Source organism: Aphelocoma coerulescens, chromosome 6, assembly GCF_041296385.1.
Source record: "Aphelocoma coerulescens isolate FSJ_1873_10779 chromosome 6, UR_Acoe_1.0, whole genome shotgun sequence".
In the NCBI taxonomy this organism is placed as follows: Eukaryota; Metazoa; Chordata; class Aves; order Passeriformes; family Corvidae; genus Aphelocoma; species Aphelocoma coerulescens.
In genome coordinates, this window is record NC_091020.1 from 34,544,100 (window position 1) to 34,570,609 (window position 26,510).

General features: G+C 43.1%; 1 protein-coding gene across 6 annotated transcripts in view; it reads left to right on the forward strand.

Moving 5' to 3' along the window:
- The window catches only part of DOCK1 (dedicator of cytokinesis 1), a 265,954-nt gene that overhangs the window by 28,046 nt on the left and 211,398 nt on the right, over positions 1-26,510 (forward strand). For 4 of the 6 annotated variants that reach the window (XM_069020260.1, XM_069020265.1, XM_069020266.1 and 1 more), the window contains exons 5-19: positions 1,222-1,318; positions 4,243-4,391; positions 7,954-8,089; positions 8,876-9,033; positions 9,708-9,789; positions 10,497-10,632; positions 10,959-11,031; positions 12,775-12,917; positions 15,099-15,224; positions 16,405-16,529; positions 16,800-16,898; positions 17,577-17,649; positions 19,048-19,151; positions 19,510-19,693; positions 24,759-24,856. In XM_069020260.1, the coding sequence (XP_068876361.1) occupies positions 1,222-1,318; positions 4,243-4,391; positions 7,954-8,089; positions 8,876-9,033; positions 9,708-9,789; positions 10,497-10,632; positions 10,959-11,031; positions 12,775-12,917; positions 15,099-15,224; positions 16,405-16,529; positions 16,800-16,898; positions 17,577-17,649; positions 19,048-19,151; positions 19,510-19,693; positions 24,759-24,856 (1,783 nt within the window). The remainder of the gene's footprint in view (positions 1-1,221; positions 1,319-4,242; positions 4,392-7,953; positions 8,090-8,875; positions 9,034-9,707; positions 9,790-10,496; positions 10,633-10,958; positions 11,032-12,774; positions 12,918-15,098; positions 15,225-16,404; positions 16,530-16,799; positions 16,899-17,576; positions 17,650-19,047; positions 19,152-19,509; positions 19,694-24,758; positions 24,857-26,510) is intronic. The other 2 variants (XM_069020261.1, XM_069020263.1) reach the window with 1 other exon arrangement.

The following is a 26,510-nucleotide window of genomic DNA, read 5'->3' on the forward strand; positions in this document are numbered from 1 at the left end:
AACCCACAACCATATCCCAGGGGACAAAGGAGGTGGAGTGAAATTAATAAATCATTACCCAGGTATGAAATGGAGTGAAACAGGATTAAAATATTTTATTCCTTTGTGCCTGATTTATTTTTATACTCTGTTAAATATGTAAATGATCAAACTACTAATCATGAGGTTGCTGCATAATGACATCTTTCTTGCTGATTGCAAAACTGCCTTTAAGTACCCTCCTTCTGCAATATTAAAAGATCTAGCTGGTGTTTCTTACCTTCATGGCACCTCATTTTAAAACAAATCATACAGGAACTTCGTGGTAATGAACTGAATCTTAATTTTCATTGCAAGACCAATATTTTGAAAAAAAGAATTACAGGGGAGTGTTGTGCTATTGTAGGTTGGGTACATCTGGTTTTATTCTTGGTTGTTTCTTGTAAAATAAATATCTTGGTGATGTTATAGTGAGGTGTGTTTTGATATCCTTGTGAATGTAGAAATGAGGAGAGGCTGGGAGGAATTCTCAAGGGTGTGGAGTGATAAGATGAGAGGGGGAAGGTTTAGATGGGATATTGGGAAGGAGCTGTTCCCTGGGAGGGTGGGCAGGCCCTGGCACAGGGTGCCCAGAGCAGCTGGGGCTGCCCCTGGATCCCTGGCAGTGCCCAAGGCCAGGCTGGACATTGGGGCTGGGAGCAGCCTGGGACAGTGGGAGGTGTCCCTGCCATGGCAGGAGTGGATCAAGATCATCTTTAAGATGATCCCTTCTAACCCAGACCATTCTGTGATTCCATAATCTCAGCCCATCAAAATACCCTTTATGTGGTATGGCTGTACTGGTGTCCAGTGCTTCAATATCTGATAAGATCTTATTTTTGCTTATAAATTTATAGTAAGTGATGCTAATTCCAACCCAGTTTTATTCAGTTCCCTTTGGAAATGAACAGTTCTTCCCTAGGAATGATTCTAGGTTAGGTGATTTTGATGAGATATCAGCACAAAAATTTTCACAGAAGAGGCCATCCAGCCTTGGCCCAGGCTGCTCTGTGCTGTGGTGGAGTCACCATTCCTGGAACTGCTCACAAAATGTGTGGATGTGGCACGTGGGGACATGGCTTAGTGGTGACCATGGTGGTGCTGATTGCACTCAATGACCTTAAAGCTCCTTTCAAACCTTAATTCTGTGATTCTTCATTCTGCTGCTTAATTGAGCCTCATTTTTTCCTTCTTCCTCTTCAGCCAACATGAGACAGTGATCCCCAACGAGCTGCCCCTGATCCAGGAGGTCACCACCACGCTGAGGGAATGGTCTGTCATCTGGAGGCAGCTCTATGTGGTATGTGCAGCTCAGGAAAACGTTGACACTGGGAGAGCTTGATGGGAAAAGTGGTGCTGGGAAAGGTGCAGGGAGATGCAGGAAGGAGCTGCTATTTATGAAGGAATCATTAATGAAATTCCCCTTGTGGTGGTGTTTCTAAAGGCTACTTCCAGTGCTGAAAATCTGTGTAGCATCATCTCTGTTAAAGCACAAATCTCAGCCATGATTCTCCTGCCTGTTTTTTCAAATCCATTTCTTTTCTTGTGCAGAATCAGGTTTTTTTTTGAGTGTTACCTTGATCAAGCAATAATCTGTTGAGCAGTTATGACCCCTTTTTCATGTGGGTTCTGTTATAGAAAACATGATTCTAGGTTAGGTGATCTTGATTAGATATCAGCATAAAAATTTTCACAGAAGAGACCATCAAGCCTTGGCCCAGGCTGCTCTGTGCTGTGGTGGAGTCACCATTCCTGGAACTGCTCACAAAATGCGTGGATGTGGCACACATCTTGTGCAGAATCGGATTTTTAGAGTGTTACCTTGATCTAGCAATAATCTGTTGAGCAATTATGACCCCTTTTTCATGTGGGTTCTGTTATAGAAAACATACTTGATTTTTCGGGTGTATACAGATGGGGAGTAATTTAACATGTAATTTTATTAAAGAAATTTAAAAAAATACTTTTCAGGCTATTTATTTAGACTGTCGGTCTGTGTTATGGAATAATTGAGTATTTATTGTTGAATTTGTGGGTGTAAACTGAAAGCTTTGTGAATTTATCAGTGTAGGCCTTTAACTTCTCAGTATTCCTTTACTTGAAGTTGATTACTCCCAAATTATTGACACCTTAACTTGCATCCCTGTTTATTTTGATATGCTAAGGCTCCAAACACATAAGAATGTATTCTTAGAAATTTGTACAGATAATTATTGATAGTCTCTCAGAAGGGAGCATAGAAAAACAGAGATGAAAGTGCACATAAGTGAGATCAAGAGTTCAAACCTACATTTAAAAGCACAGTTCAGCTGTAAAGCAAGGCCTGCTGTGGGATTTAAGGTACCTGGCTCACACTTCTGATGCTCTCATTGTGCAAGGTCACTGTAACAAGATAATGGGACCATGAAATTCCTTTATTTAAAGCAGAGTTTAATGCAGTCTCTGTTTCCCATAAATATGTTTGAAATCTTGTATCATAAAAGTGCAAGCTGTGTAATGAAGACACCGAGTGGTAATGAAGATGTTTGTGCTGACTAATGTGGCTTTTAATCACACCCATGAAAATAAAGATTAGGAGTAAGAGTGTAATGGAAATGATGTAGTGTGGCAATAGAGAAGGTGAAGGATAATATCTTCTATGAAAAGAAACAGATTATGTATTGAAGAGGGAGCTTTAAGGTGTTGGAATAGCAGGGAGTTGTGTGCCGAGGAGCAGGGAAGAAGTAGACAGGCAGAAATAAAAGCAGGAGGAGCAGAATCTCAGGAGGGCACTGAGAACAGCTTTGCCCTTGGTTCTACTGCTGTAGAATCCCAGAATGGTTTGGGATGGAAGGGATTTTTAAAGCCCATTCAGTGCCAGCCTGGCCTTGGACACTTCCAGGGTGGGAAGTGGGGCTGGGGCTTGGAGCAGCCTGGGATAGGGGAAGGTGTCCCTGCCCATGGCAGGGGGTGGCACTGGAGGGGCTTTAAGGTCCTTTCCAAACCATCCCACTCTATGATTCCATGATAAACAATACTTCAGTGCTTTGCTGATAATTTGGAATCCAAGAGCAGGCAATCAAGGGAGGTTTGGTTCACTGGAGGCAGCTGGTTTCAGACTGGGCAGTCTGCAGCTTTGAGGGATATTCCATGCTGTCCATGCCTTGCATATCAAAACCCATGAAAGGGCCACATTTATGACTTAAATCAGTTTGTAATTTGTGTTTGAATCTTGAATGGATGTTCAGATTTTGTTTGCAGAGAGCAGGGGATGTGGAATGTTTCCCATCTCTCTGGTTTGATTGCCTGCAGCCTCGAAAATCAGGAACCTCTTCCCCATTTGGATTTGTCTGTATTTAGCTTCCAGCCATATGTGCCTGTTGTGTCTTTCTCTGCTACATTGAAGAGCTTTTAATAATGGGTATTTTCTCTCTGTGAAGATTCTCCCACTATAATCAAGCCAGCTTTTGGATAATCTGAACAGACTGAAGTCTTTAAGTTTCACAGTTAGATATCCTTTTCCCAGAGTCTTGGAGTCATTATGTTCTTTTCCTGCATCTTCTGCATTTTTTTCCTTGGTTTTTCTTTTTCAGTGGAGAATTTTATTGTAATTATTTAATTATTCCTAGCTTAGCTGAATGTTGCCAAGGAAAGTTTGTGTGTGCTGCTGGCAGTATTTAATATCCACAGTTCCAGGCTTTATAAGCAATTCAGGTATTTAACTTCCTATCAAGTTTAGGTCTTTTCCTGGTGTTTCACTGTCCTTTAAAAGTTACCTGTGGGCTTGTATGGCATTGATGTGCACAGTAAGGGATTTTGAAGTGCTATTGTGGAGGTTTAACCAGGGAGGGGAAGGATTCTCCCATCTGTTGCAGATGGGCTATTGCAGAACTTGAGCCTCTTGCTGTTCAAATGCACCATTTTCAGTCCTGCTCTGCTCAGTGCAGAGGGTCACTGAATAAAGCTACCCTGGGAATCAATAAAAGGACTTTTTCCCCTTGAATGCCTGAAAGCAGCATGACCCAGGTTTTAGGGTAACATGAAAACAAACATTTATCCCTATTTAGCTCCTTAAAGCTGAGTGCAGGACTCTGGATATTCGGTGTTCTGTGCTGTAGGAAGTGAGGCTCCTGCTTCAGAGCTCTTGTAGACTTACCCTTTGAATTCATATTTACAATTGCAGTTTATCCTGTGTATTCACAAGCCTTCAAACCTGATTTCTCCCCATTTTTCCCCCCAAAACAGCAGGACAACAGGGAGATGTTCCGCAGCGTCCGGCACATGATTTACGACCTGATTGAGTGGAGATCCCAAATCCTCTCTGGGACCCTGCCCCAAGATGAGCTCAAGGAGCTGAAAAAGAAAGTGACTGCCAAAATTGATTATGGCAACAGGTTTGTGAACAGCATCTTCCAAGTTTTTCTGTCTGCAACCAGATCACCCTGTGTAAGACACATCAGCTGTCAAGGACTTCTTGCAGGATTCCTTTTTTCCCTGTAGTTGTAGAGATGAAATATTTGTGTACTCACACTTCTGTTACAGCAAGATAAAGATGGAAGTTGATGCAGCATCTTTAAAGTAAAACATGTAAAGTGGAATCCATCTCTCTTTCCTGATGCTTTCATCAATTTGATGCTGGTATGAGCTGTAATTTTTTAAGGCCAATTCAAAAGTGCAAAAAACCCCAGAATTTTAAACTCCACTTGCTTCTGCAGCACAAACCATTGTCACCCTCTGAGCACCACCAGCTGCCTGTGCCCTCGAGTCACTCAGCTGTAATGTGATGTTGAAGGATTTGGCTCAGAAGCATCATGTAGCTCTTGGTTCCTCTCCCTCCACAGGATCCAGCTGGTAGCAGAAGATTAACAGGGAGATTTCATAAAAGAATGGAGCCATTTAGCACAAGAGAGTGGAAGTTGGGAAGGAAATACTGACCCAAAAGAGAAAGCAGTGCAGGTTGCACGTGGTGGGATATTTTAGTGATTCACATGTGTTCTTGATGCCTTTTCTTGGTCTTAAAATCAAGAGTCAAACACGGTTAGAAGGGAAAAAGGGATTTTGCCTTGGTATTTATTTTAAGGATCCTTAGGTGTACACGTCCAGGTCGAATGCACCTCAATGCACACCACAATGCACCCCCAAAAGATCTGGGATAACATTATAGGTTTTACTAATTAGCAGATCTATCAAAGATTCCTCAATGAGAGGCTCAAGTGAGCCCCCCTCCCCAAGGAACCTTCCCCTGGATGGTTCTATCTTGGTTTACAGAATGTGTTCTGGAGAGGACCTTGGGCTCTGGGGCACACTGATCCCTGGCTACGAAGCTTCTAAAATGTTGAGTCTCTCAGCTTGACAAACAAGTCCAAGAATGGAGGCAAAAAGCACTGGGAATACAGAAGTTGTAAAAAAGGTATAACAGGGGTATAAAAGAAAAGGCAAAAAATCATCATGGCATCATTCTCTCCCCAGGCAGCTGGCTGGGTTTCAGCACAATTTTTGTAAATAAAAGTTTTAGGTTATAACTTGTCTATGCAGTGATGACTTTTCATTTTGATCAAAAAGGAGAAATCAAATCTTACTCTTCATCGTTTGAAGAGTGTTTTGAATACTGAGAGACAAATGTTGTAGTGCTCCTTTCCAGTGTTACCCATCTTGTGGAATTCTGTTGTCCTGCACACCTGGGGTGTGAAAAAGTTTTCACCAACCCAGTCTTTAAATTTTGTGATGCAGATGTCCCATCATATTTCAGCTGTTTGTGTTTAGCTCCTTAAGAACTGCCAGAGTTGCAGTATTTCTGCTCAGGTGCTTCATCAGCAAAAGCTGTGATTAAAAAAAAAAATCTAAAAAGAAATTTAAAAAAAATTTTAAATATTTTTTTAATAAAAATTAAAATAATAACTGCATTCAGTCAGTAATTATCATTTGTAATCCGAGATATGGACGGTGGCAACTCTGCAGACAATTAACCAGATGTTGTTGGGATTATTTCTTTGGCTACTGGATTTTACCATCTGCCCAAGGAGTTGGTAAAAGTTGCTCTGAATAACCTCCAGATGCTGAGCCTTCAAACACAGTGGAACATCTTGTGCTGTGCTTTGTATTCCTCATGTTCTGATGGCCTAATTAAGTGATCAGAGCGTTCTCTGGGGAGTGCAGGAGGGAGGTGAATGTGAACTTGTGAGTAAATCCACACCACATATGCTTCTAATAAAATCCTGCATTCACTTGTGCTTAAAGGAAGCGTGAATGGGGATTTTAGGATCCAGACAGAATGAATTCATTATCTGCTTTAGAAATACTAGGTGATCTTTAAGGTCCCAACCCAAATAATTCTAAATGTTTTCTGTCCTAATCATATCCTCACTTTTCCTGACTTGTGAAACACTGATTTGTAAATAAGATTTCCTCCTTCTATAAATATAGGCAGAAGTTTTGCAGCATATTGTCAGAATAACTGAGGAAGCAAAAATGGCCTTAGGAATCTGTATTTTAATATCTTTCTGAAATTGGGTCAGGTAAATTTTGTTGTGAAAATGCTTTTTTTTTTGGTTCAGTTGCCGATATCTGTAACTGGGACGCTTAAGAAACAAATATTCAGATTTTTTCCCAAGCATCATTTGCAAGTTAAAGGCTAAAACAAAGGAATCAAAGGAGGGTTTGCTTCAACTTCTTTGGCAGTCTGTGCAAACATTGGTGTGTTGTAGTCTGGGTTATGAGTCTTTCCCTGAATTTCTGATCTTTTCCCCTGGCCCAGGCATTTTCCTCATGGAAACACTGCAGGACTGACAGTTCCAGTGCTCTGTGGGTGTTTCTCCTGCTGTGGCTGCTGGTCAGGGAGCAGTAGTAGGGAGGAGGAAAACATCTTTGGCTGCTTTTCTGTTTGGTTTTGATGATGAAACCATTTTCTCACCAGGAAATTCATCTGGGAGTGTGGTGTTCTGGGGATGCTGGAGAATTTTGTGGTGGCTGGGTCCAGAGCAGAGCTTAGGAGGTGGTGCTTAAAAATCTGCAGCTTGAGTGATGTTTGTCTCCCTTGCAGTGCAGTTAATTGGAGGGGTTTGGGTGTTGACCCCACTCAAGGATTTAACACCTCCAGGTCTGGAAAGGGTGAGGAGGAATCCTCCAAGTCCATGGAAGCATCTTTGTGTGCCACAGCTCCTGTTTTCACATGCTTGCAGGTTATGCCCAGAGGGAATTTCCTTTCAGATAAATCATGAACCTCTGTGTCTTACCAGACACAGCAAATTTGATTTAAGCTCATTGAGCAAATGTATTTCAACCCCAGAGTTACAGCAGCTCCACTGGGAGAGCTGACCACAGAGTTAGAAGGAAACAGGGGATGCATTTATTGGGATGGAGGTGACAAGGTCAGTCTTGGGGAAGTGACCTGGTTTTTTAACCCTTGGCTCTGCTGCCAGCACTGTGGAAAATGTGGAAAAATGTGAAAGGTTTTTCCTGAGCGTGGATTTGATTATGGCAGAAACCTTCCTCTCTGCAGAAGATAATTGTGGATGTCAACACCCTGCTGACAGAAATCTGCCTTCTGCTCTAAATAATAGGAAACAACTTCTGCCTTACCTTGTGGGCTTTGGGTAAAACATGAGTTTTCAGTTGGAGGAGAAGGTGGAGTGGGAGACATGAGCTGTGTGTGGTGGGACTTGATTGTTCAGACTGTTGGATAAATCAGAGGAGGAGCCCAAGTCCCTGGCAAATTTATTTGTTCAAGAAATTGCTTCCCCAGCTGTTGTGCTGTTTCATTTCCATCAGTTCTCCCTGTGCTGTGGGAATAAGTGCCTTGGATCTCCAGGGTTGCTGACATGTTAAATTGCATTATCATGTCTCAAATAATTTCTTTTCCATGGTGTGTCAGGTGTGCAGGTTGAACACTTGACAGGTGTTTTTTAGGCTTTCCTCTGAGTGCTGCTAATCCACAACCATTTCTTCTGTCTTGTTTAGAATTCTGGATTTGGATCTGGTGGTTAGAGATGAAGATGGCAACATTTTGGACCCAGAGCAGACCAGCACCATCAGCCTTTTCAGAGCACATGAAATAGCTTCCAAGCAAGTGGAAGAGAGGCTACAGGAGGAAAAAGTGAGAGATACTGTGGCTTTTCTCTGTGAAACACAAGGCTGTAAACTAATTGGATGGCTGTTATTTTAGCATTGGTAATGAGGGATTTGATGTGCTTATGAAGAATTATCAGGCTTAAACATTTTGTAGGAACTTTTATGTCTTAGGCTGGTTTTTTTCATCCTTTAAAGGGTTTAGTAGAATTGATGGTTCAGACCTATATGACAAAATCAGGTGCATTTGTAGGTTAATATCAGAGATGTGCATGTGAGAGGTTTGTAAGTTAGGTTGTCATCAAGAGTTTGTTTCAGAATCACAAAGAAAAAAATCCTATTCTTGCGTGGTTTCTTTATGCCAATCCTAAAAACTTGCTTTTGAAATAAAAGGGGCAAATTTAAAGCCCTTCTCAGTCTTGAATTGTCAGCAACTTGCAGTTCAAAATCCTTATTTTTAAAAGGAAGAACTTTTCCGTTTCTTTTTCTGTTGTGTGTTCCTGGTTTTTTTTAGGTATATTTGAGGCTCAGTTTTTTTCTCCATTTGTCTCTCTACTTAGCAAGTGAAGATTTCTTTTCTCTCTTTTTTTCTCTTCTTTTCTCTTCTTTTTTTTTTAACTTTCTCCTGATGGTGTGGCATTTCAAGACAGATCCAGGAAATGCTGTCTGTCATAAAACTTAACAGAAAAAAGATCACAAGAGCAGATACTCAATGGAAACCTCTTCCTCTTCCTTTGGAAGCTTTTAGTAAAGTTTTACAGCAGTTGGATGTCTGTTGGGCTAAGTTAAACTCTATTTTGTTCTTGAATTGCAGTCTCAGAAGCAGAATATTGATATCAACAGACAAGCCAAGTTTGCTGCCACCCCTTCATTTGCTTTATTTGTAAATTTAAAAAACGTAGTGTGTAAAATAGGAGAAGACGCTGAAGTCCTGATGTCTCTGTATGACCCACTGGAATTAAAATTCATCAGGTTAGTGCCATTTTTATCTGTGCTTACTCAGGGATAGCACTGAGGTAGTTTTGGGGCTTAGCAAAGTCAGATTTGTGTGAAAGGCAGAGGCAGGTGCCTTCAGCTGGGGCACGTTTCAGGGTCGTGCTGTGCTTGTGGTTCCCCCAGAGCAGATGGGAAATCAGAGGTGAACACGCCTGCAAGGGCTGTGCCCTCGCTGAGCTGCAAAAATTCCCACACTTGGGTGCTGAGGAGGTGCTTTCTTTATAAAAACTGTCTGCACTAAGGGAAATGGCAGCTCTCTGCTCAATATTCGTGTGTTTAGGATGAGGAGATTGGGTTCAAGAGTCTTCTGTAAAGTCTGAAGTTGACTTTTATCTGCTTATGTTAAAGAGCAGTTATAGGATATGGGGGAATGGCTTTAAGGTAAGGGGGTAGATTTAGATGGGATATTGGGAAGAAATCCTTTCCTGGGTTTCCCAGAGCAGCTGGGGCTGCCCCTGGATCCCTGGCAGTGCCCAAGGGCAGGTTGGACATTGGGGCTTGGAGCAGCCTGGGACAGTGGGAGGTGTCCCTGCCCATGGCAGGGGTGGGATGGGGTGGTCTTTAAGTAGTCCCTTGTAACCTAAACCACTCTGTGATTCTGTTGCTCTGTGATTTAAACAAAAAGTCCTCCAAACACTGTTTCTTTTCAGTGAGAACTACCTGGTGAGGTGGTCGAGCTGTGGCCTCCCCAAGGACATTGACAGACTGCACAACCTGCGGGCCGTGTTCACCGTGAGTGCCCTGCCCCGAGCGCTGCCCTCCAGCGCCTGGGAGTCACACGGGAGGGGAAAGAGCTGGGTGTGAACAGTGTGGGGACACCTCTGCAGGGGGGAAACAGAGCTGCAGAGAGGCTCTGGACCAAGGGATGGAGGGACAGGACACAGGGAATGGCTTCCCGCTGCCAGAGGGCAGGGCTGGATGGGATATTGGGAAGGAATTGTTCCCTGGGAGGGTGGGCAGGCCCTGGCACAGGGTGCCCAGAGCAGCTGGGGCTGCCCCTGGATCCCTGGCAGTGCCCAAGGCTAGGTTGGAGCGACCTGGGATAGTGGAAGGTGTCCCTCCTCGTTGCTAGGGCTGGAATAAGATGATTTTTAAGGTCCCTTCCAACCCAAAGCATTCCACGATTCTGTGCTGGCGAAGGCTCACATGAGACATTTCTCTCAAGCGGCTGCTAAATATTCTCAACTCCTGGCTAAAACCAAAGTAAATTTTTCAATTTTTAGCTTACTAGAAATGGTTTGACCTCCTAAGCAATTGATTTACACAGAACTCCAGCGAGATATTTAAATATTGTTACAAAAACTGCTCTACTCTGAGAGCACTTTGTGTTAGAGGTGTGCCCAGCGAAGGCAAATTCTGAGCAGAAAACCCTCAGCCTACTGAAATGGAATTTGAAATGCAACTATTAGAAAGCAACCTGATGTTCCTATTGTTTGTAGGACCTGGGCAGCAAAGACCTGAAGAGAGAGAAGATCAGTTTTGTGTGTCAGATTGTGCGTGTGGGCAGGATGGAGCTGCGGGACAACAACACCAGGAAGCTCACGTCGGGGCTGCGCAGACCCTTCGGGGTGGCAGGTACCTCTGGGATGGATCTCTCCATATCCTATTACATCTTTTCCATGGAAATTGGGTGGTGGAACTGCTGTGGGGTTGTATAAACTCAAAGAGTCGTTCCAAATCTCATCAGACTAGTTGCTGTGTCCTAGACATTACCTTGCAGGGCTTGTGGTAGCTGAGATGCCAAAGCTTGTTTGCTGCACCGTGTTATTCCATAGACAGTTCTGAAATTCCACAGCTGAGAATTCCAACCCTCTTCTGAGTCACTGTTGCTTCAGTTCCCCAGGGTGTTCCCTCTTCCCACGTTGATCAGTTCATTCAGTGCCCTTGGTTTCTCTTTGCAGTGATGGATGTTACTGACATCATTAACGGGAAGGTTGATGATGAGGACAAGCAGCACTTCATCCCATTCCAGCCGTAAGTAGGGAGCAGTTTCACGAGCAAGCAGAAGTGAAAAAAACCAAGATTTTAACTTTGATTAAAAAAAAAAAAAATAGCCAATATTTTAAGTTAATTTATTTCCATGGGGTATTTTATCCTGAGTAATAGTTGCTAATACTTCTTCTTGATAATTTCCTGTTAGTTATAATTGCTAGCCCCAGAAACTTTGGGGATTTTTTTGAGTTTAAAGTATGCATTCCCAGTTTTGCAGCCTTGTTTTCTTATTGTTTAAAGATGTCAGGGTGAGAATGTGTAAGGGGTGAAATGCTCAAAGTAAGTTCATTGCTGGTTTAGCCCTGCCTGAGATCCATAAAGATCATGCTCCATCCATAGATCCTCAGGTTTTAATTCCATGAAATGAGCAAAGGTAGAAGGGATAAGGCAAATAAATACAAATAAAGTATGGATGCTTAGTTTTGTGGGAAATGCTGGCCTGCCATCTATTCCAAAAGGCAAAACATAGTTATGGGAGCTAAATTCCTTGATTAAAACACTGAGGGATATTCAGAGGGGTTTTAATAATATTTTTTTAAAAAGCTTGAAATAATGAAATCTTAAATTAATTTTATTTTGAGAAATAGGCATAATTCAGGAAGCCCTCATGGTTTGAAGGTGGAAGGCTGGTGAGAGGACTGCAAGGTGTGCAGGTGCTGCAGGGATAGGGGACATTAATGAGAAAATCAAAGTACAATTCCATTTTTCAAGGAAAATGGGTTTTGGGGAAGAGAAGGATATGTTTGTGTGGTAAACAATAGCAAAGTTGTTTTTCAGCAAGTGTGGAAGTACGGAATGGAAATGAACCTTTCAGAGGGGGTGCTAATGGAACATCCAGTTTTCTGCTCCATTAGCACTGATTCATTTTTTCTGTTACATATACACAGAGCTGTAAAAAGATGCACAGTGTGATTTTTCTTTCCCCCCTGTAATAAATCAAAACACTCCCCTGCAAAAGTCTATCCCAAAGAATATGAACAAGGTGCAAACAAACACAGGGTTGAACGCTGGTGTTGTTATTTCCAAGGTAGACTTGGGCTGTGTATAAGAGGCACATTTTTCTCCTCATCCCATGCTTTGTTTCTGTTGTACCACATGCAATTCTGTTTTCATATCTTTGTTTGTTTGTACTCATTCACTGGCCACCCACAAAATGGCTCTCAACAGCACGTGGCAAGATTTACTCCAGTGACACCTAATGCTGCTGTTTATTTATCATCCCCATCTTCTCATTTATTCACCGAGTTTGGGTTGTCTGCTCTTCTCCTCCTTTTCCCTCTGAGATTGATGGGAGCTTTTCCTTCGGGCACTCCACCTGTGGAATGACAGAGGTGACCCTGGAGGTGTTGCAGGGCCAGTCTGCTATAAATATATATATATATATTTTTCAATATTGATATAAAAGAACTGCCTGTGTGGGTTTTCACTGCTTAATTGGGGAATCTCAGGTGGGAGACCTCCCCCTGCTCCCTGAGGACTGTGCCTGTCCCTGAGGGAGCAGAGCCCTCACAGGTGTGCTGGACTCTCTCTGGTAGATCAGCGTTCTTCTGATTAATGATCTCCCTCTGTCTTTCTTGTTACCTTTCCTGTCCTTTGTCCTGCGTTGACTAATAAATACTCTCTGTCACAACTATGATACAATCTTTTGTGTTCCCTTGTCACTGTGACTTCTGGTTTTCTGTGCCCCTTTGTCTCCTGGTGTTGGTCGTCATGTGCATCCTCCAGGCTAGCGTTGGATGACGCCATTCGACACAAGCAGCTGAACATATCATCCCGTTTTTCACCCAGGGTGGCAGGGGAGAATGATTTCCTGCAGACTGTTATAAACAAAGTGATTGCTGCTAAAGAAGTCAACCACAAGGGTCAGGGTAGGTACTGCTCTTTCTATGCACCTCTGTGCCTTGATTTGCAGCGAGTGATGGTGGTTTTAATTTTGGAGTCCAAAACCAGTTGGAATGGTTTGTTCCTCTCTTCCTCCTGCCCTGTAATTTTTCCCCTGCCCAGTGTGGACTCTGCATGTTGTAGTGTTGTTCATCTCTTGGATGTCTTTATATTTCTGCTGGAGAGGGTCCAGCGGAGGCCACAAAGATATTGAGGGGTCTGGACATCTCTCTGATGATGAGAGACTGAGGGAGCTGGGCCTGGTCAGTCTGGAGAGGAGGAAACTTGAGAGGGAATCTCCTTATTCCATGTAAACACATCCCAAGGGTGTCAGAGGATGGGGCCAGACTCTTCTCAGTGGTGCTCAGTGACAGGATGAGGAGCAATGGCCATAAACTAAAACACGACAAGTTTCACCTCACCGTGAGGAAGAATTTCTTTCCATGAGGGTGGCAGAGCTCTGGAACAGCTGTCAGGGAGGGTGTGGAGTGTCCCTCTCTGGAGACATTCCCAACCCATCTGGACACATTCCTGTGTCACCTGCTCCCCTTGGCAGGACTGGATGATCTCCAGAGGTTCCTTCCAACCCCACCCATCCTGTGACTCTTGTGATTCTCTGCTGAAGGTGATGGCTCAAGGACTCAGCTCTTGTGCCTTTGAGCTGTGGATTTTTGCCTCTCCATGCTGCAGGAAGGGATATTCCCTCCCTTCTCTTCCTTCCCTGTATTTTTCCACTCTGCAGCTGCACATGCAGCATTTTGCTCCTTCCCCAGAAGACCTGAGCTTGCAGGAGGGAGAGGAGGGAGCCAGAGCCAGGCAACCACTCTGAAACCTTCCCCCCTACCTTGTCTAGGGCAGTACTCTGGGTTGATTTATTGCTGTGTGTGATCTCATGATTGTGATGTGTCTGTGTCCAGTTATTCCTCTACTGGCTTCAGTATTTTTGTGGAATTCTGGATTAATATGGAGTTACGCTGGTTAATGCAGAGTTTCCACCAGACACTCTTTGAATGTCTGTATCACTTCATATCTGACCAAACTCCAGGAAAATCACACACTTTTCCCTGATTTTTCTCACTAATTAGTAACAAACAAAATCTTAAATAAACCTTATTTTTAGATTCTCCTTTAGCTAATCAGGAAAAGTTTTATCCGATTTCCTCCCCTCGCTTTCACCTGTGGCCAGTGTGTATCAAAAATGAGGAAACATTTCGGTTTCCTTGATTCATTTCAGATCCTTTCCCTAAAAGAGGGTGCCCAAGCAAACAGGAGGAGGACTGGGAGTTGTTCCTTAGCCAGTCAGTGCAGGTAGAGTTGCAGCTCAGTGAAGTAGCAGCTGTCAGAACCATCCCTGGCAACAAGTCAGCACAGAAACTCTTACAGAGATACCATGGGAAAGACAAGCTGCCAAGTGTATGCCAAATGAATGTACAGTTAATTCTCTCACAGGGTAACCCACAATTTATTTCATGGATGAATATTTTTGGGGTGTTTTTCGTAGCTTTTAATTTTCGGATTTTCTTCTGCAAATTGCTGCTGTGATTATTTCGTGCTTAAACTTGATTGCCAGCCACTTCACCAAGTGGAGGACTTCTTTGGGTTGGGTTTCTTTTTTATTTTTATGGGTTTTTTTTTTTTCACTTTGGCATCTTTATTTTTGCTGTAACAAATGTGCCTGATGTGAGTTGGCAAGCAGCAGCTTTTTAGTGGCTTCTTCTGCTGCTGAGCAGAAAAATATCAGCTGTGTGAAGCTGATGCTGTAGATTTGTGTGCTCAGAGCAGTAGAAACAACTTATGGGGGTGTTGATAAATCAGTTTGGGGTATGGATCTGCTGCTGTTGCTTGCTTGGAATAGTGAAGTCGTTCCATGCAAATCATCCTTACTTCTTCTCTTGTTCCCCCATAGAAGATAAACATTTCATTAAGAAGAACATGGAACATAATCAGAAATAATTCTGTTTGCTGTGCTCATATTTTTGTGGGAAGTGATGAGATCCTTTGGGTGTTCTAAAATATTTTGTATTTTTTTTTAGTAATGGGAGATCAGTTATCTTAATGTACCTTAATTATTTTAATATTCTTACATTTTTCAGTTTGTTAAAAGAAATCTGTAGTGTCTAAGAATAAATCCCAGCAGTTCCATAATTGTGGTTTTTTTTACACGACAGGTCTGTGGGTGACTTTGAAACTTCTTCCAGGAGATATCCATCAGATTAGGAAAGAGTTTCCACACTTAGTGGACAGGTCAACAGCAGTGGCTCGGAAAATGGGCTTTCCTGAGATTATCATGCCTGGTAAGGCACTGTGGGGATTGATGCTGCTTTGTTAGATTTTAACCTGCTTTAAATATCTGGATCTATGGAAGGTTTTGGAGGAAAAAAAATAATTAAAGATGAATTTAAGGTATGGTATGCATGGAAAAAAAAGCATCATCAAAAGATGCTGTCTCATTTAAAATAAATGTAAAATACTTTGGTAATACCTGCAACAATAAATGAAGCTCCCACCCCCTTCAAGAAGACAGGAGATCCCAGTGAGAGTGGAAATTCTCCTCTTTTCTCCCAGTTAAAAAGAATGTATACAAAGTACACACTTTGTATTATCCCCATAGCAAGGGCATATGTAAAACTTCTGTCCTGTGCTGAATCCAAAGCAGATTTTTCAGAGGCACAGGCTTGATTTAGAGATAGCAGCTCTCTTAGGGTTGGTACCAGATGTGGATAATGCCTTTGAAAGAGAGCCCCATCATCTTTTTTTAAATACATGTATTCTGTGCATGTTCAGCTCAGGTGTTTACAGAAAAGAAACCAAACCAAAACCCATAAAAACCAACCCAGAACTGTGGTGCTTCTCCAAATAAAAACTGTCCTGAGCAAGTGCAGAACCAGCACTGTCCTTTGCAGGTTGATGGGCTCTGGAGGATCCATGAGGTGTTTCCAAAGCCCATCCCAGTTCCAGGTGTTCCTGTGGCTGCTGACAGATGTCTGTCCAATGTTTTACAGTCTCTTCAGATGGTGTGAGTGCCTCAGCACCTTGTTTGGGTCCTGTGTTGGCTCATAAACAGTCTGCCTCATGAAATTAGTGGAAATCCCTCGTTTCCCCAGCTCGTCTTCAAAATCCCAATTGAATTGGGGTGGAGCTGAGGAGCATTTTAAAACACAAATCTGAATACAGCCCTCCCCTGCAACCCCCAAGCCAGCAAAAACATCAAATCTCTTCCTGATGTAACAAATTAGAGACCTCTTGTAGGCTGCTAAAATACTTTAAATTGCAAACCACCTTTGTATGGGAGAAATGGCTGTGTTGAAACTTTTCCTTTCAAATGAATAATGAAAGAAGTTGTGTAAAAACAAAATAAATGGAAATTTGGTGTTTTCAGTGTTTTGCTGTTGTTTCTGTGTGTCACTGGTTTCACAAATCCGTGGGCTTACTGTGAGAATTGTGGGTTATTCTGTGCTTTGCTTTCCCTTGTAGGAGATGTTCGTAATGACATTTATGTCACCTTGGTTCAGGGAGATTTTGACAAAGGCAGTAAAACCACAGCAAAGAACGTGGAAGTCACGGTGTCTGTTTATGATGAAGATGGCAAAAGATTAGAGGTACTAAAGTGTTTCATGTCTGGGGGCTTTTTGATTTTGATACATATCTGTTTAAGCCTTTCCAACATCTGTATTTGGCAGCTTAAGGTCCCAGGTTTTATTTTCAGCCAAACTTTTGGCATCATTAAGTACATTTTGCCTTATCAATGAATGCACTTTGATACCAGTTTCATGAGGAGCATTCTCTTCACTGAATTATTTTTTCTTGATTTGACTGAAAAAGTGGGGTTTAAGTGGCATAAACGCTTCCCCTGTCACTTGTTTTTGCAGAGTGTGATTTTTCCTGGTGCTGGTGATGAAGCCATCTCGGAGTACAAGTCAGTGATCTATTACCAAGTGAAGCAGCCTCGCTGGTTTGAGACTGTAAAGGTATTGAAACTGTTAAAATAACTTCTCTGGGTGTTAATGTGCCGTTAATCCAGCTTTCAGTGGCAAACAGAACTGGGGAGATGCAGTGCCTGTGTTCAGCAGGGCAAGGAATGGCTCAGCTAAGGAAGGCTCTGACTTTTATTGCACACTGAATTTTATTTCAGCCATTGGCCAGGATGACTGTTGTGGGGAAACTCCAGCATCTCTTTAGGAATGGTTTGCTCTGTTTCCATGAAGCTGACCTAGAGGAGCAGGATATGAAGGCTGTAACACATTTGCCAGAGTGCTGGACTCATCACTGTTTGGGGAGCTGGTTGTGCTTTAAGCTTGCTCATTTTGCTGGGGCAATAATCTTTCCACTTCCCTGCCAAGTTTGGATATTGCAGAGGAGCTGATGGTGGCTTTCTGGGATACTTCCAGTCTGTCTGAGCAGTGGGAGCAGGGGCTGTGTGCTCACAAGGGCCTTGGAGCTACTCCCCACACCGGAATTTTCACTCCAAAGCTGCCCTTGTTGTGTCCATAGGCAGCAAGGGGCTGCTGGGGGTGGCCGAGGATGGATGTGCTGCTGGGATTGTCACTCACTGATCATTTGGAAGTGCTGAAAGATGTCTGGATGGGGTTGGGAGAGGCTGAAGGTGCTGCACTGACCATTTCCTTCCCCTCTCCCCTCGTGTGCAGGTGGCCATCCCCATCGAGGACGTGAACCGCAGCCACCTGAGGTTCACCTTCCGCCACAGATCTTCCCAGGACTGTGAGTACCTCAGCCTCTCCTTGGGAATTCCTGGCAGTGCCTGGTGCCAGTGTCTCCTGAAGCAGGGATGGCATTCCCAGTCCTGAACTGATTATTGTCAGTTTTAGTGCAGGATTATATTTGTGACATTTTATTTTATTTTATGTCACGTCTCAGCTCCTTTTTCCCTTTACATCTTCCTCACTCTTACCTATCCTCATCGAGTTTTTCCTTCCCTGCCCAGTTTTTTTCTCCAAAGGGAATAAATGGGATTTTTTACTAGATTACTAATGGAATAAAGCTTTCCATTAGTAATTCAGAGGGTTGTGGTATTCTGTACCTTAGGGGTAGGGAGTAGTAAAGATCAACAAATGGGAATGTGAAAGTTTGCAGTTGGCTTAGCGTCAGGAATTGAAGACTTTGGGATTGAGAAACTTAGTAAAATAATTTAGATAAAAACAAAAAACAAAAAAAAATCCTCAAAAAAGCCAAACAACCCAGCCAAACAAAAACACAAAACAAAAAAACCCCCACCCAAAAATGGTATGGGAACAAAAAACATCCCCAAGACAAGAATGATAATTCTTAAGGAAAACAGTATGCCAAAAGTCAGTGCCATTATTATCAGAATCATGATTGTGTGCTACAAATCAATAGAGTCAGAAATGTTCTTATGATGGCTCAGATATTTAGGTTGGCCACAGCCTAAATATTTAAAAGAGGTCATTCCTAAATATTAAAAGGAGCCCCTTCCAGGGCTTTCTCCCAGGCTCCTTGGGCTGTCTGAGGTGATGACACTTTCCTTCTGGCTTTACTTCTCAACTTTGTGATCTCTCCTTTCTCTGTTGCTTTGTTTTTTTAAACTTTTGCCAATAGATTTGGGCAAGAACAAAGCAAATGCATTTTCTAGTTCCTGTTGGCTGCAGAATGGGTCAGCTTTCAAAAAAACTCAGGCATTTCATCTGCGATTACAGATCCAGTTTCTGTTTTGCTTCTAATGTTCCCCCTTCAAATGTGTGTCCTCAGGGCTCTGTGCTCTGATGAGATCCTCAGTGCTGCTGTTCAGATCTTTATTCCAGCTCCCAAACACTGCCATTCTTCTAAAAACCTGAGCTTTCCAAATGCATCACATTTCTGTTTTGTTTTTAAAAAGCTGCCTTAATATAAAGCTTTCCAAAAGAACAGACAGAATAGAGAAAAAGGAGCATCTGGTTACTGTTGATATGTTCATTTTTTTTTTTTTTTTTTTGGTTCTATCTTGCTTTTAGTAGACTTCCCCAATTTCTTGTACACTTAATTTACAGGAGAATCTTTGCTGTGGTCACTCACTGGCAGGTTGTCCATGTCTGTGGGATTTAGGTGCCCTGTCTGTAGAAGTACCAAATAGTTATGTGGTGATTTGTCTTTTTTTTGTAACAGCCAAAGATAAATCTGAGAAAATATTTGCTCTGGCATTTGTGAAGCTCATGAGATACGATGGGACAACTCTGAGAGATGGAGAGCACGACCTTATAGTTTACAAGGTAGAATTTTGACTTCCCCGTGGGGGCGCTCCACTGATTGACTTCTGGGGAATTCTGTTCCAGAACTACACAGGAAAATGTGTTTTGAACTCCTCTGTTAAATCAAACTAAGCAGCAAGTCATGGGTAGTTGGTTTATATGGGTGATTGAATATGGGTGATTGAATATGGGTGATTGAGTGTTAAACCTTTAATATGTTTTAATTTCGAAGGCATTTGTTGTTGAGTTTTTTGTGGATTGGGAAAAGTGAATTTGATGGCTCCAGGCCTAAGAAAATTCAGTATAAATGTTAAAATTTTCTTATTACTGGGATTTTGACTGGGTATTTTCTCCTGCTGTGTTTCAAACATCACTGTAGGCAGAAGCCAAGAAACTGGAGGATGCCTCGACCTATCTCAGTCTGCCATCCACAAAAATAGAGCTGGAGGAAAAGGGACATTCAGCAACAGGGAAGAGCATGCAGAACCTTGGCAGCTGCACCATCAGCAAAGACTCTTTCCAGATTTCCACTCTGGTCTGTTCAACAAAACTGACCCAGAATGGTGAGTTCCCAGAACTGCTCCTCACAGGAGGATTGGGATCTGTGTGCTGGCTTTGCTGCCTTCTCCATCCCAATTCCATGGGAATGGGTGGTGGCTGTTTGCCACAAGGTCCTGGATTAAATTGGGTGAGTGAATGTGTGAACCATCCAACCTTTTCTCTCTTGTTTTGCTCCAGAGCAGTCTGTCTGAGGAAGCTTGGGATTCTGAGGTTAAGTGGAACCAGGGATATTGTTTCCCATATAGCTGAGACTCTTGCCCTGAAGGGCACTGAAAACAGGCTCTGTAGCAATTTAGTTTTCCTTGAAAAGTAGCACTGAGGAAGGGGATGTGTTTGCTTTCAGGAGTAGGTAATATCAGGGCTCTGCTCCCAAACAAGCTGATTTATGTTATTCCAGGGTGCAATATCCATATCTTGGGGCTGAGGAAAGCTTTGATGTTTTCTCCTGGTGTGCAGAAGGGATGTGAGGGGAGGATCTGTTGCCTGGAGGTCACTCTCATGTTCCCACACCTTCCCAGGAGTGGCCTTGGCCTCGTTTGTTCCTTCTAAACCTTGCCTTCTGTACATTTTCCCTGTTTGTCAGCTGGCTGAGTGCATCCCAAGGCTGTGCAAAGCTGGTGGCAGCCACCACAGCCAATATTTCACATTTCCAGCCTGTGCCCTCTGTGTAATTTCTGTGCTCCGTTGCCATGGAGCGATCCCTTGTTCTCCTGGCTGCACCAGCAGCGGAGTGGGGAGTGTGGGAGGGTCATTCCATAGGGAGTGAGTCATTCCAGGGAGCTGCTGTGACTCAGGAGGGTCTGTGGGGAGCTGGATGAGGAGGGAAGGTGGGTGGGAATCACGATGAGATTCCCACATTCCTGAGTCCCCCCTGTCCAGGGGGATGTCCCTGCTCGGGCACAGCTCCACGGCCAGCCCGGAGTTGACTGCGGTGTTTTCCAGTGGCATCTCCCAGCACATCCCGGGTGTTTCACATGCAGAGCACATCAGATCCACTGCAGTCTGGCAGGCTTGGAGCCTGGGAGGGTGCTCAGCAAAAGAATTGGGATGTGCTTGTAGGGTTTCCCAGCAAAGCTGGGATCACAGCTCAACAGCAGCACAGTGGGGCCGGGGCTCGGAGAGCAGGATCCAGCATCTGGAATTAAACTGCTTTTTGTTGGAACATGTGTGCTGTTTTTCCCTTCAGCCTTCCCTACTAGTGCTCGTTAGTAGTTAAAAGTATTTCCCAGTGATCAATATATTGATGTGGCTTTCACAGAACTGCTATTAAAATTAAACCTGAGCATTGTTTGGCACTTAATTTACATAGCGTTTGCTTTGAGGGCCTGATCTTTATTTAATGCTGCTGGTAATTATGTTGTCTGTGAAACTTTTCCTCGGAGTTGCCAAAGTCTTTTCTCTCTCTTCAAAGTACTGTGACACTATTAAGCAAGATCACCATGAGTCGTTGAGCAGAAAAGAAATAAAACAAAAAAACCATCATTAAATTCCTCCCTCAAGTATCAGTTTGCATCTGGAAATTGGCAGTGCTTTTCAGATGGTGATTTCTGAAGCTGATTTTAAGTTTTGTAAAATGGTTGGTTAATAATCTTCCTTCAACTTCCTTAAAAACAAGTAAATAAAAATCCATTATTATCCTCACTTACCAAAACATTGAGCCAAAGCAGATTTTTCTTTTGATTACCACTCATAGTTCTTTCTTTACCCTCCATAACTATCTCAGAACTGGCTTTAAGACTTATTTTTAATTATTCTGAAAGCATGAGAATAAGTCATCTGGCTTTTTCTGTGTGGTGGTTAATGGTGCAGAAACCTTCTTGCACCTGAGCTCTTTGAGCACTCCCTTGACTTCAGTCCTCTATGAACTGTGAGTTATTAATGTTGCTTTTCTATCAGTAATCAATGTCCTTAGCATGGAAAAGTCTTCAAAATAACAAATTTGGCCACTGGTGAGACTTTTATTTGAGAGAGGGTGGTGGTAAGAAGTATCTACTTTAACACTTCACTGGTTTTTAGTGATTTGAGCAGAATTTATGAGGGCAGGACCATTCCCTGGCCTTTTGCTGGATTTTGCAGTTAATTTTGAAGAAGACCAGTGACATAAAACAAAGAGGAGGAGCAAAACCCCCCTCAGTGCCTGTGGAAATAAATCCTCTTGGTCCTTCTTCCAAGACTTCCAGGATGTCCTGTTACTATCAGGGTGATGGGACCAGAAGTGAAATTGCATTAATGGGCTTGCATTAATGCTGGAAAAGTGTTCAGTTTCCAGTAGGCAGAGAGCTGGCTGGTGCTGTCCCCGTGGGTTTGTGCTGGAAGCATCCAGGGCACCTCTAAGGCTTATTTCAAGAATTTCTCTGTTTTCTTTCCTGCCTGAAGGACTCAAATCTCAGGATAATAGTGGCTGTTCCTTCACTGGAGTCAGGACTTTGAGGAACCAGGGAGACCAGAATTTTGGAGAACAGTTGGGAAAAATTTGACTTAGCACAGTTGATAATTAAAAAAAACCCAACACACATACACACATGACTAATTGAAGTGCTGTAGTGGCATAAAAAGTGAAGATGTAAGCACTGAATTAAAATAAAAGCCATACAGCCTGGAAATCAAATGTTAAAGTCAAGAAAGCAGAGAATTTCAAAGAACAGATTTTTAGGGGAAATATTACCTAACTTAATTCAGGGGCTGGGCTTTGAGAAAGGTTTGGGTGTGTCTATGGGGGAGCTTTTGCACAGATAGAGGTCAGGGGAAGCAGATAGGCAGGAACTTGGGCTGTTTGCTTCCACTTGTTAAATACCTTGTGAAAGAAAATGTTCATAAGCAGTCAATAGAATAATAAATCACATTAATAAAGCAAAGTTGCTGCTGGGGACTTTGCAACCTGAGTGTTTGTTTAAACCCTTTGCAGTTGGAAATCACAGAATCCCAGACTGGTTTGGGTTGGAAGGGACCTTAATGATCACCCAGTGCCACCCCCTGCCGTAGGCAGGGACACCTCCCACTGTCCCAGGTTGCTCCAACCTGGCCTTGGACACTTCCAGGGTTGGGGCAGCCCCAGCTTCCCTGGGCAACCTCATTCTGTCTTTCTCCTGATGTTTTCTAATCTCAAATTTCACTTGACCTAGGCTGACTCCAACATTCCTGTTTCCTGTAGGCTAAACCAGTGTTTTACATCCTTTTGCTGCATTATTTTACACGCAGCCCTGTGAAAGGAGTGGGATTAACTGCCTGACTGGTACTTTGCTGGGGTTAATTAATGCTTGCAGTGCCAGTGAGTGCCCATTTTTCTGTACCCTGTAAGTTATTTTTCCCTTTCAGCTGGCCTGCACTGACATTTTGTGCTCACAAATGTATATTCATTTAGCATTTGCTCTGCCAGCACGCTGCGAGTCCACGTGGGTTTGTTTTCTTGGGGCAATCCGTGATGCTGTTCAGAGCTTGTCTGTGGGCTGGCTTTTGTTCAGATCATTTCTTCTGTCAAGCTGATGCCTTGTTAGAAGTCAGACTGCAGCAAAATTCAGGGGTGGAAAGCTGCTATGAATATATCCATGAAACACTTTGGATAACTCATGGAGGCATCTTTGCTTTGCTTCCAGAAGCATTTTTTTGTTAATGCTGAGTTTCTTAAGACTTTGGGTTCAGGCTATAGACTTCTTGTAGGATGTATTAAAAGGAATGGAGGGCTTGGATTCAAGTCTTTCAAAGTTTTAATGTAGTAAACCACTCTTTATTTCTCCTCACAAGGAGATGATGAGAAGGCTTGGTTTGAGTGCTGCTCAGAGGGGAATCTTTCCAAGGAGTACTGCAGTCCTCTCCACTAGAAGTAACTTCATTTATTACTTAGAATGAAAGATTTTTTGGGAAAAGTATAGCAGCTGCTTTGGGTCTTTGCAGATAGTTTGCAGAATAAACTCTGCAGATTCATGGCTTGGTAAGCATAGTGTTGGTTGCTTTGAAAGTCTAAATAGCAGAGAGGTGAGGGGATATTTGTTGGGAGAAACTGCCTGTTTTGAGTTATTTTGGGCAGAATTCACATAATATGAATCATATTGGGAGGTGGGTAATGTGCAGGAGTGGGTCAGGGGCTAAACTGAAGGTAGTGAGTCTTTAAATTAGTCATGAAATCGTTTAGGTTGGAGAAGACCTTTAAGATCATTGAATTCAGTTTTTTGTTGAGGGCTTCTTCTGAGCAGGAGTTGCTGCGAGTTTGTTTTGTGCTGAAAAGTGACTTTTCATGGGGAAGAATTTTTCCCTGAGGCTACTTTGGCTAAGGCAGGAGGAGTGTGGGGTTTTGGGGTCTGGGTGCAATTCAGCATCTCAGCAGATGCTGGGGTGGGTTTGACCCCTTGGGGTTGATATTTCCCAGCGAGCTGCTGCTCTGCAGGGGAACTGAGAGTTCCTCCTGGGAACTTCTCTCTAAAGGAAGCTTTGCAATGACTAATGGAGAGAGCTGGCCTTCTGTATTCCCTTCTTTATCAAGGAATGCTGGAGTGACACCATCTTCGTGGTGCTGGATTTGGGGACAAGACCATTCTCATGATCCGCTCTGTGCCCTCAGGGTCCATCCCTTGAGAGCAGTCTGGGCACTCCTCATCACCCAGCTTCCCCCCACTCTCATTTAGTTTGCAGCTGTTTGCCTTGCACTGTGCTTTGTTTTCTTTTCAGTTTATGCAGTGAGAGCAAAGGAGCTGGAAACATTAATGCTGGGAGAGTCACTGCCCTGTAGATATGACTGTGTTGGTGGCTGACTAATTTCATTCTGGCATCTTTTTCTAAATACACAACTGTTGTGTACAGCAAATTAAAAACCGAGGGAGCAGGCTTCCTTGGCCTAGATTTTTCCTGCTGATATTTCAAAAGCTGGCTGCTTTTCTGAGAGCCTTTCAGAGTTCTGTCAGGGTAGAAGGATTGTCCGAGGTTTCTGCAGCGTCAGAAGGTACCAGAAATGCGTCGTTGTCCAGGGAAAAAAGGCTGAACTAAGGAAATAAAGCTCTTTGTCCTGCCCATGGTTATGGAGGGTGAGGGGAGGGAAATACCCTGTGTGATAAAATTGTTTCTTATAATTCCTAGTTGACCTCTTGGGACTGCTGAAGTGGAGATCCAACACGAGCCTGTTGCACCAGAACTTGAAGCAGCTGATGAAGGTTGATGGTGGTGAAGTGGTCAAGGTAATGAGTTCATGTCTTTAAAAATCCCAGATTTTGAGGCATCTTTTTGTTTTGGTTCCCCACACCTCCCCCCTCAAGCTCACTGCACTCACTTGCACATTAAATTGCAAGCAGGAGTCTCAAACTTCAGGGTGCTGATGCTCCTCTCCCTGCCCTCTAGAACATTTCAGATGTTGAGAACTGATAAAACACACATAAAATGCACATTTCTGAAAATTTAGGGGGTTTTTTTTTAGCACTTTGGTCAATTTTTATATACACATCCATGAAGAAAAGGTGTTTTTCTTTGCAGTATTAGAGCATCTCAGAATTCTTACATGGTGATATTAAATACACTTAATCTGTGGATGTGGAATGCAATCCTCGTGTGTGCTGCTGTTGTTTTCTTTTTAAAAAAAAACACTTTTTCTGGAAATATTTAGCTGAGCCAAGTTATTTTCATTTGCCAAGGCCACTGAGTGATTATTTAGCTGTGCAAAAGAGGAGGCTGGGACTTCATTTAAGATGTTGTAACAAATCAAATCTAAAAGAGAGTCAAAAGATGTACTGGGGACAGGTGACCCTGAAGGCCCTGGGGAGTTATTTCCTTACTTCAGGGCATTTTTAGGTGGTTAATAGGAGCATAATGAATGGCTCAGCTTGAAGTAACTTAAACCATCTGGGAATGCTGATACTGTCATCCTTGGAGGGTGGGGAAAGTGGGATCTCACAGGTTTGTGTTTCAGGAAGGTTCTACCTGCTGTGGTTTTGTCCTGGATCGTTTGACAGCAGAATCTTGACAGTGGTACTGGCTCCTGCCAAGCACTGTCATGGCTCTGTCACTTGGAGTTCTCCCTCCTCTCCAGATGTGGCATCCCAGAGTGCGTGGCACATTCCTGCTTGGTGGGGATTAGGGATTTCCTCAGGATGCAGCATAGATGAGGTTTGAGTAAAAGCACTGGAGTGAGTTCTCCAGCTGCACACACTCAGAGTCAATGAGATTCCCTTCCTTCCTGCTCACAGGGATCTGAGCACAACTGGATCATGCACAGGGCAGAAGAAGGAATGTTTAATATTGCTTCCACCACCATTTTTATCCTTTTTTTTAGAGGGCCATTCCATTCTCCATCTGTTTACATTCTCAATCTGTTGCAGCAGTGTTCCATCTTTGTGGAGCCTGCTCTGTTGGAGTATCTGATTTGTAACTGTTCTTTCTGTTCTTCCAGCTTTCTTTGTCCTTCATGTCTTTAAACACAATACCTGGTACAGTCTGGATATCTTTAAAAAAAGTACTGATGTGATAAAATGCATTCATATTTTCTGTTAAGCCATTGCCATTCCTCAAAACTCCCAGTAAAAGGCCTGGGCCTGCCAGCGTTCATTTATTGCTGAGTAGAGATCAGCCCAGATCCCCATTCTGTGCCTGTTCCCAGAGTGTGGGGAAGCTGTAAATGTTATCTCCCTTCCCCAGAGGCTCTGGCTCCATTTTTGCAGAGTCTATGGAATATGAGAAGGTAACAGAATAGTCCAGGAATTATAATTATTCATGCTACCTGAGGAACGTCCTGCCCCTTTGCACAGCAGCATCTCTGCCGTGCTCTTCCAGCTGCTCCACCGAGTCCTTGTGAACGGATTTAAAGCTTGAACTCTGCCTGTGCAAGTCAGGCTAAGGTGC